This window comes from Hemibagrus wyckioides, linkage group LG25 (assembly GCF_019097595.1).
Source record: "Hemibagrus wyckioides isolate EC202008001 linkage group LG25, SWU_Hwy_1.0, whole genome shotgun sequence".
NCBI lineage: Eukaryota > Metazoa > Chordata > Actinopteri > Siluriformes > Bagridae > Hemibagrus > Hemibagrus wyckioides.
In genome coordinates, this window is record NC_080734.1 from 10,146,814 (window position 1) to 10,164,751 (window position 17,938).

The following is a 17,938-nucleotide window of genomic DNA, read 5'->3' on the forward strand; positions in this document are numbered from 1 at the left end:
CTCTTCTCTAGTTAACACCTTTAAGTCATCATTAGACTGAAAAATAAATTAAAATAAAATGTTTTGCAACCTTCAGTAATCAAGGGTAAAGAGATGTTTCTCTTATTTAAGACATGTCTAGTTGATTTTTTTTTTAATCCTTTCTAATATCCTTCCATACTTGCTTAGAACTGGTTGAAACCTTTTTCCCCAAAAAAGTTTCCTCAGCCCTGAGTGCATCTTATCTATACTCTCACCACATGTCCAAATCCAAGTGTGTTCTCTTTGGCCTTTACTCCAATATTTTATTATGAATCAAAACAGTCATTTTTAATTTGACTGCCTTGTGACCAATACTTAAAGCACTTTCTTTTGGTTTTAGGTGAACGTTTTCACCGAGCCATCTTGAACCGGCTTCCACAACCATTTACATCGCTAGCAGCTCAATCGAAGTAGATGCTTGGATAGTATACTGTAGGAGCATCTTACTAAACTGAAAGAACTCAGCAGCAGACCAATCTTCTGGATTACATGTACAAATTGGAAAGTGTAAATAATATTGCAAGCTCTAATGAGAATCAACTTGCTCAGGTTGACATGGACGTAACTACAAAATGTTACATTTAGGATAAATGTGGTGCAGTTAGTCTTCAAATGAAGAGTGACAACAGATTTAACCAGAAAAGTGTGTTTATTTTCTAATTCAGGTGACTTCAGGGTGGTTGCATGGAAGAATGTTTCCACATTGCTCTGGTGAAGCAGTCCAGACCTTTAATCCAACTGAAGGAAGAAAAAAACACACATTAACAAAAACCCCATAAGACCTTTCAACTAGAATGTACATATACATTTACAGCATTTGGCAGACGCCCTTATCCAGAGCGACTTAAAATTTCTCTCATTTTATACAACTGAGCAATTCAGGGGGGTTAAGGGCCTTGCTCAGGGGCCCAGCAATGGCAGCTTAGTGGACCTGGGATTTGAACTCACAACCTTCCAATCACCTTAACCACTAAACTACCACATGCCAATTAACCCCATAATACCTCTAACTAAAAAATGCAAATGTGAAGAAAGTTCAGTGGCTGGTTAAAAGAATCGGTGAACCATTCAGAGCCAAGCTTATTACATTTGAAAATTCTTAAAAGCAATATAGCAGCAGTAACAAAACGTTAAAACCTATTTTTCCATGTTTTGTGGTTCACTTTTGAGGACATTAAGTCAAGCCTGGAGTTTTAGTCAGTGTCTCAACAATACGGAAGCAGCTCCTATCCAAATTTAAGGGGCAGCATCATTGTTGCACCAGCCACAGTCATTTATTTTTTATATTAAAAATCTGAATTAAATATTAAGCTTTTAGAAATGGTCAGACAATGTCTAGCATAATACACACAGCAGAGGAAAAAATGAATACTTGCCTTGACGAAGCCAATGTCTTTCGCGTATTGTCTGAAGCACTGGCGGCACATGTTGAGCCCATATTTGCGGATCAGACCATGTCTGTTTGAGCACACACGGCTGTGGGGGGAAATTAGACAACAGTTAGCTTTAACTTTAAGGCACTAATATAAACATTAAAAGGAAATAGAATAGAGTTTAGGCGTGGACATAGCTGGGCACGGCATGCCTAAGCATTAGCAGCATAGCTTTTAGCCAGTTTACATTAGTTTCCGCGCTAGCCGGTTAAATTTAACAAGGAAATTAGCTTTAATATAGCTCAGATAGTGTAACAAGACCTAGATATGAGAAATCTTGTTCGTGTAAATATATAAAATTTTTTAAAAAACATTAGTAAGCTGTGTCACGGAGCTTCATGGTGCTCGGGTGAACGCGAACAAGAGCGAGCCGCCATGTTGGTTTCGAGCTCCACATCCATGCGGTCTAAATATGCGCCATTTATAAAGTGACTTAAAATGACTATCGTCTACAAGAAACCCCTGCAACAATGAATCCTCCTTTAAAACACGCGAAATAGCAGTATTACTGACCAGGATCGAGATCCCTGGCCGAATTTTCTTGGGTGACTCCAATAGAGCTGCTGATGACCCATCTTGTCGCTTTCGCTCGGGATGTCGAAAAGGGAGGAAATAAACTACGCATGCGCGAATAAGACGGCTCTTCTTCGGAGCAATCTGACTAAAATGGGATGTGACTCTTGCCCTCTTTTGGTCGTTCAGGATAATACACGATTAGGTTTTGTTGTTGTTTTGGGGGGGGGGTTGTTTGTTTGTTTGTTTGTTTCAATTTGGTTTCGTACAAATCCATAACAACAACAACAGATTATTTCTTTATAATTAGTAGTAGTATGTCACAAATTCACAGTAGTATTTTTCTCATTTTAGATATATGATGTATGAAGCTCTATGATAGATAGTAGGTCTTTAAAATGTAATATATACATATATTACATGTGTTAGATTGTAGCCCAAATCTGTTCAGGATAATATACACAGATCAGGCATAACATTATGAGCACTGAGAGGTGAAGTGAATAACACTGATGATCTCCTCATCATGGCACCTGTTAGTGGGTGGGATATATTAGGCAGCAAGTGAACATTTTGTCCTCAAAGTTGATGTGTTAGAAGCAGGAAAAATGGACAAGTGTAAGGATTTGAGCGAATTTGACAAGGGCCAAATTGTGATGGCTAGACGACTGGATCAGAGCATCTCCAAAACTGCAGCTCTTGTGAGGTGTTCCTGGTCTGCAGTGGTCAGTATCTATCAAAATTGGTCCAAGAAAGGGACAGTGGTGAACCGGTGACAGGGTCATGGACGGCCAAGGCTCACTGATGCACGTGGGGAGTGAAGGCTGGACCGTGTGATCCAATACAACAGATGAGCTACTGTTGCTCAAATTGTTAAAAAACCATTACGGGTTCAGGGCTGTTTTGGCAGCAAAAAGGGGACCAACACTAATATCAGGCAGGTGGTCATAATGTTATGCCTGAACAGTGTAACTTAGTAATATATTAGCTCACAAGTTTGATAACTAATATAGATACAGCATGAAATGATGATTTCATATTTCTAGGACCCAATCCCTGCTATTCTAAATTCAAATTCAAATTTCATTGGTCACATACGAAATCATACACAGTACGACATGTAGTGAAATACTTTTTACGACTGTCTTACACAAAAAGAAAGAGTAAAAAAAAGAGAAAAATTTAAAGTGTGGACAGTGTGGAAAGTCAGTGTCAGATGAGATATGCATATATATATATATATATATATATATATATATATATATATATATATATATATATATATATATATATATATAGATATATATAGATATAGATATAGATATGTATGTATATAATATATATATATATATATATATATATATATATATATATATATATATATATATATATATATATATATATATATATATATATATATATATATTATCAATAGCAGTAAATATAAATATGAAAAATAAAATATAAATAATATAATAAAAATATTAACAAAAAATAGTAGTATAATATATATGTATACAAATATAAAACTGCTTTATAAAAACTAAACATAAAAAACAAATATAAAACAAAAATATAATACACTAATATAGTACAATGGTTAACTTCTAGTTAAGCAGAAATGTTTTCTGTATTCTATCCAATAAACAAATCCTCACAAATCTCAAAACTAATTTTTAATTAGCAATATCTGTAATATGCCTTGTTTTCATTGCTAGTTCATACACTATCTACACCATTATCTCCTTTTCCTGCTCTCATTTTTTTGCAATATATCTTACAAAAGAAATGGCTCTGTACATAGTACATGTTTTGTCTTTTGTATTGTCTTCATTACATGTTTCCTTCATGTACATGTTCACATTGTTTGTAACAGCTTTTGTATGCAGAAACTGTTTAGGTTTAATTCAGATTATTTGTTTTAAAAACTTGCTCAAAATTCACCTCATGTGGACTTGCTTTTTTTTTTACCCGCATCTTCGTCCCAAAGCTAATGCAAGCCTGATTCATTTCCTATGCATGGTCAGATCTGACTGGAGCTACACAAATGTTGAACATTTTAACAACCTACTGATAATAAACAAATAAACAAATCTTGCTGTAAATGATAACTTTTATATGCTGACCAAAGGCATTAAATATTATGCCAGTCAGATCAGACAACCCATAGATATGACAGAGGAAGGGGTAAAGAAACATTGTCAGGGTTTAGGTGAAGCACACTGTTTATTTGTAGATTTTACAAACATGATTACACCAATGACCCCCAAAAAAGTAACAACAAATTTTATGAGACTTTTAAGGAATCCTTTGAGAATTATTTAACATGGCTTATTATTTTACACACACAGCACTGTCACCTTGAACAGTTTTAGTTTTTCTGACTTCCATTTCTGACTATCCATATCTTGACTAGATTTTTTTTTATACACACAGTTGTATAAAGCATTTCACTGCATGTCATACTGTGTAAAATGAGTAAAATGTGACATTAAATTAGATTTTTTTTTACCACTAGAGGACTCTATTTTGGCACGTCAAGTTAATCAATCATATTTAAAATTTACTAAAGCTTCATTGCTTCATGACGCTTCATTTACTCATCATTAATATACGCACAATATATTTTGCTCTGTGCACAGGGGCATTGTCCCCTAAAGGGATACTGTAATGCTATATACAAAGACATTCTATACAAGTTTGTGCCTCCATTTTTGTGGAAAAAGTTTGAGAAAGAACCACATATGCCTGTGATGGTCTTGTGTCCACAAACGTTTGGCCATATTGTGTAGCTTTAAATTCCTTTGTAAATTTATATCTAAAACAAAAAGAGTCCCTTAAAGGTTGCTAAATGAGAATTACTTGGACAGGGCTCTGCATATAAACAGTGTTGTACTGGTTCTGGGGGTACCACTCCCTTTCACATTTTGGTGCTCTCTCTCAACCAGTTAAACTAGACTGACTTAAAAAAGCATCATAATCTCCAGGGTGACACTGGGAAACACTGGAATAAAGCTGTTGAGGATTCCATGGTAACAGCAGAAACCTTAAATTAAGGGTCATTTGTTGTATTAGGAAATATATAATTACTCAAGAAGCCTATACTCTTTTTAAACACAGCGATTACACTGATATATTCAAGTGGTTCTAGTCCACATGTTGTGATAACAACAGCCTCAGCCTGTAGGCTCTCGAATTCTCGATAGGTGTGCAACCTATGGAGCTCTAATGGAGTTTGATGTAATGTGCTCTTTTTGTTTTTGTTAGTCAAATCACCACCACACTAGCTGCCCATCACATGTAAATTTTGCTAGATTAGAACTACTACTACTGCTCTAAGTCTTAAATCGAATGGTCTGTGATATAAAACGTGGATTTATTCCCAGTTTGTTTTTATTGTATCAAATATAGCAGCTTAATCTTAAGAGCAGGATAGGTAGATTAATGTTAATGTTTGTTAGTAAGACAGTATTTATGGTGTATCAACCGTATTTGACTATCCGTATTTGAATATCATATAGAATGTGTGCATGACCATTTCCTTGTTATTCACCTCACTACACTGGTAGTGCTCATTCACATGATATCTCACTGCCTGTTTTGCATTTCTCTGCCATTTCTCAGGCGTGCACATGAGCTCTTTATTTATGCTTGGGAGGCTCTAACGTAAAAAAACAAATAAATTGGCAGCTTTCCAGCTTGCTTGCTGCTTTCTGTACTCGGAGCCATATGTACACCTGCTCACTGCTCAGTACAGCTCAGGATCAAACCCGGGACCCTGGAAGCTGTGAAGTGGCAACACTACACACCATGCCACAATGCTTACCTTATCTGTAAACGCATTCTTAAATTGTTTGGTCGACTAGTTTTAGCAGTTCACCAGCCTAAAAAAAACCAAAACAAAACAATGCTGTACCTACCTTCAGACCTTACATGAAGGTAATTACATGCATTCATTTATCCTAATTTAAGTAGGACTTATTAGTGTGGAGGCAAAGTAACAAGAAGTAGCAACTGTTCTGAAACAAAGCACATTTCTAGGTTTTCATTAAAATGCAATAGAATAACAGTGTCATTAACTGTGCTGTTTAATGCCCCTACTATACTGAAAATGTTCACAGGGCGAGCATGGAGCAGCCTCATTTCAGCCCCAGTGGACCTCCCCAGTGGAGATTTCCACACTCACTAATCTACAGAGTCACATGACATGTTGCTTTGCGGTGAACACAAACCCACACACACACACAGGCAAACTCTGGACTGAGTGAAAAGAAGGTGACGTTATAAGTGTTAACTTGGCTGCCTTTGGTTTATTATATTTCCACCAGCTCCACCTTTAACACTGTGGCATTCTTGTGAGTGAAATTTTGAGAGCTGAGCTGATATTTTAGGATGCTTTCAAATACAGTGTAAATCCTACAATCAGAAATTTAGATGAAATGTCACAGCATTACTCCGGTTTCCTCCCACAGTCCAAAAACATGTACATTAGGTTGATTGGTAATTCTAAATTGCCCATAGGAGTGAGTGTGAGTGTGTGTGGTTGTTTGTCTATGTGTGGCCCTGCGTTGGACTGGCGACCTGTCCAGGGTGTACCCCTGCCTTTCGCCCTATGTGCGCTGGGATAGGCTCCAGCAGACCCCCGTGACCCTAGGAATCCTAGGAATAAGCGGGTATAGACAATGAATGAATGAATGAATGTCACAGCATTTTATTCCTAAGCTTAATGAAGTGTGACAGATATAGATCTTGCACTTTGACATATGTAGGCCTTATAAGAAAAGTAGAGTGACTCTGACTTTCTGTATGACACTGAAACATGCTTATTGGAGAAAAAATGATAGCTCAATTTAGACTCATTTAATATTTTTTTTAGCTCACAGGTAATTCTTTTTTTCAGACTGCCCTCTTATGAATGTTCATTCAGAATCTGAGGTGTACTACATATAGCTACTCGTCAATTATTTAACAGGGGTGTGTGTGTGTGTGTGTGTGTGAGAGAGAGAGAGAGAGAGAGAGAGAGAGAGAGAGAGAGAGTTTGTCTGTGTTGGTGACTTGTCATATTTGGTTCAACATGATCAAAGGGCAGATTTGACAGCGTGCAACTAGATATTATTTCACAATGGACCTCATTTTTCAATCTTTCAGTAAAGTTGCATTTAATTATTTACATAAGCCAAACTGAACTAATATCATCCACCAGATTTGTATCGATTTCTTCGAACTTGTGTGTGTGTGTGTATGTTGATCTCCTGGAAAGTTCAAAGTGTATTCCCAACACCCACAGAACTCCAGTAAACATCAAGCATAAAGCAGGCTGAGAATACAAAATGAATACTAATGGAAAGAAAGGGCAGAAAGGCAGAAAGTTCTTTTTTTGGTCTCATGTTTATGCCAATAAAATGATTATGCATTATAACAACATCTGAAAAGGTTGAAATCTAGAGATAAATTACAGAAAAGATGAATTGGATGTGAATTTTGTGACATGAAAAGAAAAAGTGATGTGTAAACAGAAGAGAAGCTTTTTTTATTATAATCTATCACTAATAAGCAAGCCAGAGACAATGATGGCACTCCTGGAGACAATACGAGGAAGAAACCTTGAGAGGAACCAAACTCAACAAGGGAACCCATTCTCATCTTGGTGTCACCAGACAAAAATAATTTCCCTTCTATTACTTTATAGTTATAGAACTATATACTGTATACTATATAGTCAAAAAGTGCCATTGTGTAACCAGGAACTTACGAGCTTTTGTGCAACTTTATCATGTTTTAACTTGATACTGTTAGTGTTTATTGTATTGAAGTCTATTAAATGGAAATTAATAATTGTTCAATGATGTACAAACTGTGCTTAGTCATTGCAGTCCTAAAGTTATCCAAGGAAGAATGTCCTCAGGAAGTATCAACCACAGTAATCTCATGGTGTTCTTTAGGCTATTCATACGAGGCCATCCTTAAAAGAACTGATTGATTTTTCAGTCGAAGAAAACTCCAGAAATCATCAGGATGGACAGGCAGGTCCAGAGAGAAGCAGGCAGGATCACTGGTATCTCAGGAGTAGAATGTTTAGCCTGACACATGGTTAGGAGGGAACGTTAGAGTGAGAGAGAACACAGGTCATTAGACAGCTCTTGTCCTGTAATGGTTTAAGAAAATGTATATAGTGCACAGAGTGCAAGCAGGGACTCTGGCAAGACTTGCTATAATTGCATAACTGAAATGGAGAAGTTAATACAGACATTGGCACCCTGAGGCATAAAATCATCCAGCCACATAAAATGTCCAGACAATACCAATGAGGCTTGATATACTGATAGTTAATAGAAACCCAAATGTACCACTGGTGTGAATGGGCAATTGCCTATACTTTGAATTTAATTGTCTAGTCAATTTTTTTATTTAAGTCAGCCACAGCTTCCAACATATTCTAAATGATTTATTTTTTATTATCCAAATATTATGTTTCAGTGTTTGTTAGGTGGTTAAATTACTAACTGTGGTGCAGTAACGTCAACTAACAACCAAATATTACTGTTCCCCAACAGAGAGCCTTTCAGAGATGGCTTTCTCATCGTTTGCTCACATAAGATTCACTTGGGTTCTTTCAATGGTTGTTTCTGACACCACCCTACCTAAGCAGCTACAGAATGAGAAGCAGTGCTTTTCTTTCACAAATGAAATTCAAAAACAGGACACGGTGACATTATCATCTTCATGTGGCAGACTGAAGCATTATCTCATTCGATAATACTCAAACAGTCTTGTAAAAGCAAGCGCACTTCAGCATTGTCTTGTATTGTGACATTCTTGTTTTTGCCATTGACAGGCAACACTTTCTAACCTGCTGTTTCAGTGTCAGTGTTTCTGCTGTATGATCCAGCACCTAAATACTCTATATTGCCAAAAGTGTTGGGACACCCCTCTAAATCATTGAATTCAAGTGTTGTTTTTCAGGAGTTGGGCTTGGCCCCTTATATCCAGTGAAAGGAACTCTTAATGCTTCAGCACACAAAGACATTTTGGACAAGTTCATGCTCCTAATTTTGTGGGAACAGTTTGGAGATGACCCCTTCCTGTTCCAACATGACTGTACACCAGTGCACAAAGCAAGGTCCATAAAGACATGGATGAGTGAGTTTGTTGTGGAGGAACTTGACTGGCCTGCACCTCAACCCGTTGGAACACCTTCGGGATGAATTAGACTGCGAGCCAGGTCAAAACTGGGACGTCTGCCTTTACATGCTCATCAATTTAATATGGAGTTGGCCCACCCTTTGCAGTTATAACAGCTTCAACTCTTCTGGGAAGGCTTTCCACAAGGTTTAGGAATGTGTTTATGGGAATTTTTGACCATTCCTCTAGAAGCGCATTTGTGAGGTCGGGCACTGATGTTGGACGAGAAGGTCTGGCTCGCAATCTCCACTCTAATTCATCCTGAAGGTGTTCTATGAGTTCATCCATGTCTTTATGGACCTTGCTTTGTGCACTGGTGTGCAGTCATGTTGGAACAGGAAGGGTCCATCCCCAAACTGTTCCCACAAAGTTGGGAGCATGAAATTGTCCAAAATGTCTTGGTATGCTGAAGCATTAAGAGTTCCGTTCACTGGAACTAAGGTGTCAAGCCCAACCCCTGAAAAACAACACCTGATTCAGGGATTGGGAGAGGTGTCCCAAAACTTTTGGCAGTACAGTGTAAGTGTAGTGAAGCAGACAGATTGTGAATAGTTAACAAAGCTACGTGGCAGGTTTACCTGAATAGAATGGCCAGTGGGTGTAGTCCTGGTAGGTGTAGTGATGTGGTTCAAGCCACAGAGTGTAAATTTGAGCCTGGCTGTGACATCATCGCTGTCATAACACGGAAAGCCGCCTCCGGAGGTGTGATGCATTATGGGAAAGAGATAGTCAGCGGGTACGGCTTTACCAAGCTCATGTATGTGATCCAGCCTGGGTATTTTTCCCCCTGAAGCTTGTAGGAACAGGAAGGAGAGAACAGAAATGGACTGAAAATAAACGATCAGCTAAATCTAGCTGCTATGACAGCCGCAGTGCACAGCCCCGTCAGCTGTAAGTAATATTACACAAAACGTAAGGAAAGGATTTTTTATTGAAGTGTGTGTCGAAATGCAGGACTGGTTGCGACACATTTTTTTTTTACTTGTTCTTCCTGCTTCATTGCTTGCTTCCTGTCGTTAGCTAACGTTACCTCGCTAAAGCATAGCGATGGCATTGCACATCTGCCAACTAGACTATTAATGCTAGTTATGTTATTAGCTCGCTAATGTTCTCTGACACGTCGTGGTATCGCTGTCGGTTATAGTGTACACAGGCTACAGCTGAATAATACAGCTTATTACGGGATTCGTGTTTGCGATGTAATGTTGGATTGGCAGCTGGACTATTTAACGTCGGCTAAATGTAATTCAGCCAGTTAGCACGCTAGCTCGCTAACTTCCTGGTAAACTCCTAGTTTGTGCAGCTGGACCCGACGCTCTTTCTCCAGGAGCTGTTGAGTTTGCTCCTAAATCAAGCTACGGTCACGTTTATAGGATATTTCTGCTACTTACCTGGTATTAAGGTTTATTTGTTTATTAGTGACAGTTATATGACATTAAGTATATATATACATCTATCTATCTATCTATCTATCTATCTATCTATCTATATCTATCTATATCTATCTATATCTATATATATATATATATATATATATATATATATATATATATGGCTAGTGTTTGTGTCAATCATAATTAGTGTTTCAATGCATAATTACCTGTCCAGATTAAAAAAATCAAAAGTAATATTCGTAATTTTGTTTTGACAATAGTTCCACTTCCTTGTTTATGATGACTGTACTTGTCATGTTTTTGACCAATCAAATGCTCCGGAATACTTTCATGTCCCGCCCCCCCAGGGACAGGTCTTGCTCTACAGTAGCAGCCTGTTAGCAGCAGTTATAGGTCATTGCTGCTTTTCTGTCCTTATTGAAAGTAAATAGTAAAAGCGTGTGCATATATGTGGCTAGTGTATATCTGTAGTTGTCTGTGTTTTGCTCACGTTTGTTGAAGCGTCTCTGAAATCATAATTAGTGTGTTAGTGCTTTTGCTTACCCGTCCCTTAGTGATAAGGACTTCCAGATTAAAAAGTAATAAAAAAAGTAATATTCTTAATTTTGTCACTTCCAGGAAAGCGATAAAACTATTTTTTTTGATGACCGTACTTGTCATGTCTTTGACCAATCAAATGCTCTGGAATACTTTCATGTCCTGCCCCCCCCCCCCAGGGACAGGTCTTGCTTTACAGTAGCAGCCTGTTAGCAGCGATTATAGGTCATTGCTGCTTTTCTGTCTTTATTGAAAGTAAAGCGTGTGCATTTTTAAATAGGGTGAAATTTGAGCAGGTTCATTGTTATGACACTTGGGGCTGTTCGATGTTTTTGCTCAGACTGACTAAGATTGCAGTTCTAACTTGTAAAACCTATATGGCTTTTGAATCAGTAAAAGTAAGCATTATCATTTATTTACTATTCCGATATGTCAGATACCTCTTGGTGACCCTGAGGTCTGTTGCCATTGGTGGCATAGCTCCAAAACACACAGCATTTCAGTGTCTAGGACAGAGTCCTTAAGCAAGGTTGAAGGTGACAATTTAAACCTCCACAGTTGACAGAGTCTTGTTAGACCTTTTCTTGTTCCATATGTAGCTAGTGCACTAAAATTCTATCACATTTGTTTAGATGCTATCATTCAGTTATATGATATGTGTCTGTTATGTTGCTGGAGAACCTCTGGAATAAGCATGATCAGTTTGAACAGAACAAGTGGTCATTGTATAAAACAGACATGGCAGTGTCTACATGTTATATGCATGGCGATTGCACTAAACGTTCCATTTGTGCTATATACAGCTGATTATAATTCAGACTGTTTTGTTGTAAGCGCTTGATCATCAGTAAGTAACCAATAACCCATAACATCTATGTATGCTTTACCTGTGCTATAAACTCAGTAATTTGTCTAACAACCCTGAAAGCATTGATTTTCTGACATATTGTTCTGAGTTTTAAACTCGCCCAGTTCATGGTTCTGTTGGCTTTGCTTTCTTTTTTTATTGGTATGCTATCTAATATTTTCTGGCATATATCAAGCTATATAATTAGTTAATATAACTAATAATTGATGTATAATCTGCAGTCAGTAAGTAGTTATATTAATATGCCACCATGCTAATGTTAAACTGGCAGATTAAATCTGCAATAATGGATATTAAAATAGCCACATGTGTTGTTTCTGCTTCACAGATTTTAAGCTGCAACTGTCCTGCCTCTAAGCACAATGCCTTATGGGATTTTCCCCGGCAGCTCTGACAGCCCATCAGCGGTAACATTCCAGAATTAGAGACCTTGGGATAAAAGTAAAATTTTCTACGAAAGGTTTGCTGGTCAATCTGGAGCACATACCATTTTTAGATAACAAACCTGCCATTCTTATTTTTTTTTAACTGTCATTAATTTTTACTATCCCGCTGGGTGAAAGCTTAACATGAGATTCCGAATCTACAAGAGGAAAGTGGTGATCCTGACTCTGGTGGTCGTGATCTGTGGATTTGCCGTTTGGAGCAGTGGGAAACAGAAAAGAGGAAGTCCGGTTTTTCCGAAGGAAGTGGAGGCTGTTAAAAAGAGCAGCATTAGCAGTTTGGGGCAGGTCACAGCATCAGTAACCCGAAAACCAGTCAATGACACGCTTCCAGAAAAACCAGTTATACCCAAACCCATGACAGATAATTCTACTCTGGTATACAGGGGGATTGTGTTCCAAATCAACTTTGACCAGACGTTAAAGAATGAAGAGAAGTTCAGGTCAATACGCCAGAAAGATGACCTAGTAGTAGTTGTTCAGGTTCATAACCGTCCAGAGTACCTGAGGCTGCTTGTAGAAAGCTTGAGAAAAGCAAAAGGAATTGAGAATGTCCTACTTATTTTCAGCCATGATTTCTGGTCTCCAGAGATCAACAACATCATTTCATCCATTGACTTCTGCCTTGTCCTTCAGATATTCTTTCCCTTTAGCATCCAACTGTATCCTCATGAGTTTCCAGGGAATGACCCTAGAGACTGCCCCAGAGACATTTCCAAGAAAGACGCCTTAAAACTCGGCTGCATTAATGCAGAGTACCCTGACTCTTTTGGCCATTACCGTGAGGCCAAATTTTCCCAAACCAAACACCACTGGTGGTGGAAATTACATTTTGTGTGGGACAGGGTCCGTGTGCTGAAGGATCACAAAGGATTGGTGCTTCTCATCGAGGAGGACCACTACTTAGCTCCAGACTTCTACCATCTTCTCAAGCTGATGACCTCACTAAAGAAAGAGCAGTGTGCTGACTGTGACATCATTTCACTCGGGAGCTACGGGCACATCGGCTATGCCAGCAAAGCCAACCGTGTAGAGGTGAAGGTCTGGAAATCCACCGAGCACAACATGGGCATGGCCATGGACAGGAATACGTACCAAAAACTCATCAAGTGCACAGAAGCATTCTGCACCTACGACGACTACAACTGGGACTGGTCCCTTCAGCACCTAACTGTGAACTGTCTGCCCACTTTCTGGAAGGTCATGGTGAGTGAAGCTCCCCGTATCTTCCATGCTGGGGATTGTGGCATGCACCATCAGAAGACCACTTGTATGCCCAGTAATCAGAAGAGAAAGATAGAAAGCATACTACAGAGCAGCACAAACCAGCTGTTCCCAAAAAATCTGCTCATCACAAAGAGACTGCCTGCATCTGGGGCTGGTGGAGTAGCCCCTCATGTCAAAAATGGAGGCTGGGGTGATATCAGGGACCATGAACTCTGCAAGAGCTATCTTCGGTTACAGTGACCTTATATGATTTTGTTTGTTTGTTTGTTTGTTTTTATTTTTCTTTTGCATCCTCTAATGAAAGCCTTTACAAATTCTTAATGGACTATTTCTTTATATTGCCTGTTTTGTTGAAATATTCCAAATAAAAAGGTATATGGGATTGGAGTTTGGTGATTTGTTTAAGCACAGTGAAAGTAAATGGTCCTGATTGCATTATGCTTAATTAGGAATTTGTTCAAATTAGGATACAGACTAAAATAAGACAAAAACAAATTGGCAGGCTTTGGAAAAAAAACATTTTGTTTCTATTGGAAAACAACCATTTACAATGTAATGTAATGGAGGGAAAGGTATTTTGTCACCTCTTGGTTTCATCTTGGTCTTAATGATGGCACACCAGCTCATTTTTCCATCAAGGCAGCAGATACTTGTGCATAATTCTGGCCTATTTAAATCCCTTAGCTTTTTCTTGTAACTAAATGAGGTCCATTGAGACACACTGTCCCATTTCCACGAGCTACAGTTTAGCCTTGCCATAGTTCTTCATGTCCTCATTGTTCTAGCCAAGTGTGAAAAGGTAGCCAATTATGTTCCATTTAATAATGCCATGCTGCAAATATTTAAGTAATAGTGTTGGTTTTTAAACCATAATTTGGACGTCTTCCTACTTAAATCTCAGCATAGTAGCAGTGGCAAGGAGTACATTGATTTTTTTTTTTTCTTACAGCATTTCAAAGTCCAAATGGCTTCATTTCAGACTGAATGCAGTGTGCAGATATGAGCACATGTTGGTCACGTGTTAACTGGAACGTGTTTTTTTTTTAATTGTAAAATGAGGATTTTATTTCGTCTTATCACTGACATTAATAACTGATTGAGCGGCATGGTACAATCCGAAGAGGAAAATTGCATGTAATACTAGAATTTCTTTCTTAAAGGATGTATTTGTTGCCTTGCTCGGTTCATGTTTGTCATACGACTTGGTGGCTAAAGGGCAATTATAATTTCTTAGTCTTATATGTGCACAGTGTCAAGAAAACACTAGGCTCAGAACACCACCCAAAAAAAACAACCACCTCTGACTATATTTGCATGAGTAAAATGATCTTAACTTAGCATTGAGGAAAAGGATGTAGTTCTGCTGTCTAATGAGACTCTAAAACCTTAAAACATTGTTTGAAATGATTATTATGTGATTTATTATTTGGTGGCTACAGATTCTAACCGGATCAGCTGTATAAATACATTTAAAAAAATTAAGTTGCGTCCCTCTATAGCTGCATGGATTGTAAAGAATAATTTAATGAATTTTAACTAAACTCTAAAGAGGTAAGTGGGGAAAAAAAAATCAAGCATTTTTTCTGTAATAAAACATGGACTGTTCTATGGAAGGTAAATATTTTTAATAGAAATAAATTTAAACTGGACAAATTGTATAGTTTAAAATCATCACCTGGTCTATTTTCCTATCATCAACTGTCTAGTTTTTTATTACATGTCATACATGGAGAGTTTGAGCTCTGCCAGGCTATGAGCGGCAGCAACTCGGTCAGAAACCTTCCTTAAGACGTAGAAACCTGAGCATCAAGAGCTAAAGAAATGGCTATGGTAAGACAATTCCATTTGCATACACCCACACTTAGAGTGCAATAAAAAACAGCAACCAAACACCAAATTTTATTTTATACTGCTATTTTATATTATACTGTTATTTTCATACTGCTACATAATATCACCTCATATGTTAATACTGGTGGCTCAGTGGTAGGTTTCTCACTTACCATCCGGAAGGCCTGGGTTCAATTCCCAGCCAGTGCCCAAACTGCAGCCGCTGGTTGCAGTGCCAGTCCCCAGCCTGGATAAAAATGGGAGGGTTGCGTCAGGAAGGGCATCTGGTGTAAAACCTGTGCCAAGTTGTCGTGTAGACCAGTTGGTCCGCTGTGGCGACCCCTCACACACACGCAGGGAGCAGCTGAAAGATCAACAACATGTTAATACAGTTAAAACATTTTGCTGATCAATATGTTATTCTGACCAGAAGAATTTGATGATTTTGTGTTCCCATAAAAACACTTATCTGAAGCATCTGAGCTTAGTTTATGATTTGTACTATGCTTATGCTTGTTGTGTTTAGTGGAAAACTGTAGGTGTGCGTGTTTGTGTGTTGAGAAGTTTCGGCCCACTGACGGCCTTGAGATGCACTATTATGCATTCTGTAACTGAGTGGGTCTGAGTTGTCTGAAGAAGGCAACATTGGGTCACAGTGTTCTGTCGATAAGGACGGTTCAGGTGAAGTAGGAGGGATGGAGACACAACAGTTTGACCCTGAGTGGCGCCTCTAAAGATATCAATGGGGAGAATGTGCAGGGAGAACTCTGTGAACCTTGTGAGTATGAAGTGCATTAGAAATGTAGCTGTACTGACAAATAACAAGAATATCTCACGTAACCAGACACATTCCTCAAGATGGATGAGGAGCTCTATTCCGCCATCAGCCATCAGATTCAACAATTCATTTCTATCTATCTATCTATCTATCTATCTATCTATCTATCTATCTATCTATCTATCTATCTATCTATCTATATATGAGAGAGAGAGAACTAGCAAATTTACATACACAGTGATTTATTTTGTTTATATTATTTCTATTTATTTTATACTATTACTTTATTTTACCCATTTCTTGACGTATACGTTTTTCTATCAGCGTGAATTAGATTAGTAAAGCTACATCTCTCATTTCACCTCAGTAAATAATTAGTATGTATACTGTCGGGTGCTACAAAAAAAGTGCTGGATTCAAGCTGTTGGGAAATTTATGGACTTACTTTGCCCTCTGTCATGAAGAAAGAAGAAACGAAATGCAGAGATTTTGTATTCGCTACTCTGTTTTATTTAAGATAGCCAAGAAAGTGGCCAAGAGACTCCGAACCTACAACACAAAGTCTATGATGCGAATGCTACGTGCACATAGGTCTTAAATCTGGCCTTTGTCTTGTTTTTCCAGTTTTCAGGTTTGTTTTTTAGAGATCTTCTGAAGCCAGAGATCAATTTTCTCAAGTGAAATGCAATTTACTTCAACTGCTATCGAATGGAAAATAGTACAATTAGTGTTGCTGTAGTTAAGGCTTAAATTATAACATTTTGTTTAAGTTTTTTTTTTTTTGACATAATTTTTTTTCAATTACTTCTGTCATAGACAACTGCTCCAGACCACCAGAGGGCACCCTTAACTAATGTTTCAACGTCTTCTGTTGTTTGCTCTATATCCTCCTTTGATTATTGCACATCTGATTTGTATTATCCAATTTTTTACCTTACTTAAGTTCTGTGTTTCTTTCCTTTGTTTGCTGGAGCTTTACGTTTATGTACATGGATGGGTTCATGTTTGTTACAAGCTTTTGTCATGTCTTTGCTTTGTTTTCATACTTAAGTATTAAAATATACACCAACCAGGCATAACTTTATGACCACCTGCCTAATATTGTGTCCCTCCCCCTTTTGCTGCCAAAACTCCACTAGATCCCTGAAGGTGTGCTGTGGTATCTGGCACCAAGATGTTAGCAGTCCTCCAAAGTTACGAAGTGGGGCCTCCATGGTTCAGACTTTGTTTGGTTTGTCCAACACATCCCACAGATGCTCAGCTGGATTGAGATCTGGGGGATTTGGAGGCCAAATCAACACCTCAAACTCATTGTTGTGCTCATCAAACCATTCCTGAACCATTTTTGCTTTGCGGCACGGCTGCTGAGGCCACAGCCATCAGGGAGTACTGTTTCCATGAAAGGGTGTACATGGTCTATGACAATGCTTAGGCAGGACCCAAGGTTACCCAGCATTGCCCAAAACATGACACTGCCTCTGCCTTCTAGCACATCAACTTTGAAGATAAAATGTTCACTTGCTGCCTAATATATCCCACCAACTAACAGATGAGAAGATGATCAGTGTTATTCACTTCACCTCTCAGTGCTTAACTTCAGGCAACTTGTCTAATCAGGAGTTTATCTAAATTCTTAGCGAACAGAAGTGACAGAAAAATGAGACTTAATACTAACAGTAATCCATCTGCTGCCACATACAGTATGTAGAGTA

The 17,938-nt window shown here is 38.2% G+C and overlaps 2 protein-coding genes across 4 annotated transcripts; one reads left to right on the plus strand and one right to left on the minus strand.

The window, feature by feature from the left end:
• Positions 1-651: 651 nt before the first annotated feature.
• Positions 652-2,105, minus strand: rps29 (ribosomal protein S29). Its single transcript, XM_058378657.1, has 3 exons — positions 1,968-2,105; positions 1,398-1,497; positions 652-759 (listed from the first exon to the last, which is right to left on the minus strand). Exons 1-3 carry the CDS (start codon positions 2,027-2,029, stop codon positions 751-753), a joined length of 171 nt encoding a protein of 56 aa, XP_058234640.1. The 5' UTR covers positions 2,030-2,105; the 3' UTR covers positions 652-750.
• A 7,767-nt stretch (positions 2,106-9,872) lies between these two features.
• On the plus strand, positions 9,873-14,000 carry mgat2 (alpha-1,6-mannosyl-glycoprotein 2-beta-N-acetylglucosaminyltransferase). Of its 3 annotated transcripts, none has more exons than XM_058379365.1 (2): positions 9,873-10,061; positions 12,277-14,000. In XM_058379365.1, the coding sequence occupies exon 2, from the start codon at positions 12,518-12,520 to the stop codon at positions 13,856-13,858; it is 1,341 nt and encodes a 446-aa protein (XP_058235348.1). In that variant the 5' UTR covers positions 9,873-10,061; positions 12,277-12,517; the 3' UTR covers positions 13,859-14,000. The 3 variants fall into 3 exon arrangements, with proteins under 3 accessions (XP_058235348.1, XP_058235346.1, XP_058235347.1); XM_058379363.1 differs by having other exon boundaries at positions 9,873-10,040; XM_058379364.1 differs by lacking the exon at positions 9,873-10,061 and adding an exon at positions 10,179-10,543.
• Positions 14,001-17,938: the final 3,938 nt, after the last annotated feature.

What these genes read in the sequence shown, in the direction of transcription:
- rps29 (XM_058378657.1), bottom strand. Translation starts at nt 2,029, where the DNA reads ATGGGTCATCAGCAGCTCTATTGGAGTCACCCAAGAAAATTCGGCCAG. An exon ending in GGCCAGGGATCTCGATCCTG is followed by an intron (nt 1,498 to 1,967) that starts GTCAGTAATACT and finishes TTCCCCCCACAG; the next exon opens with CCGTGTGTGCTCAAACAGAC.
- mgat2 (XM_058379365.1), top strand. Translation starts at nt 12,518, where the DNA reads ATGAGATTCCGAATCTACAAGAGGAAAGTGGTGATCCTGACTCTGGTG.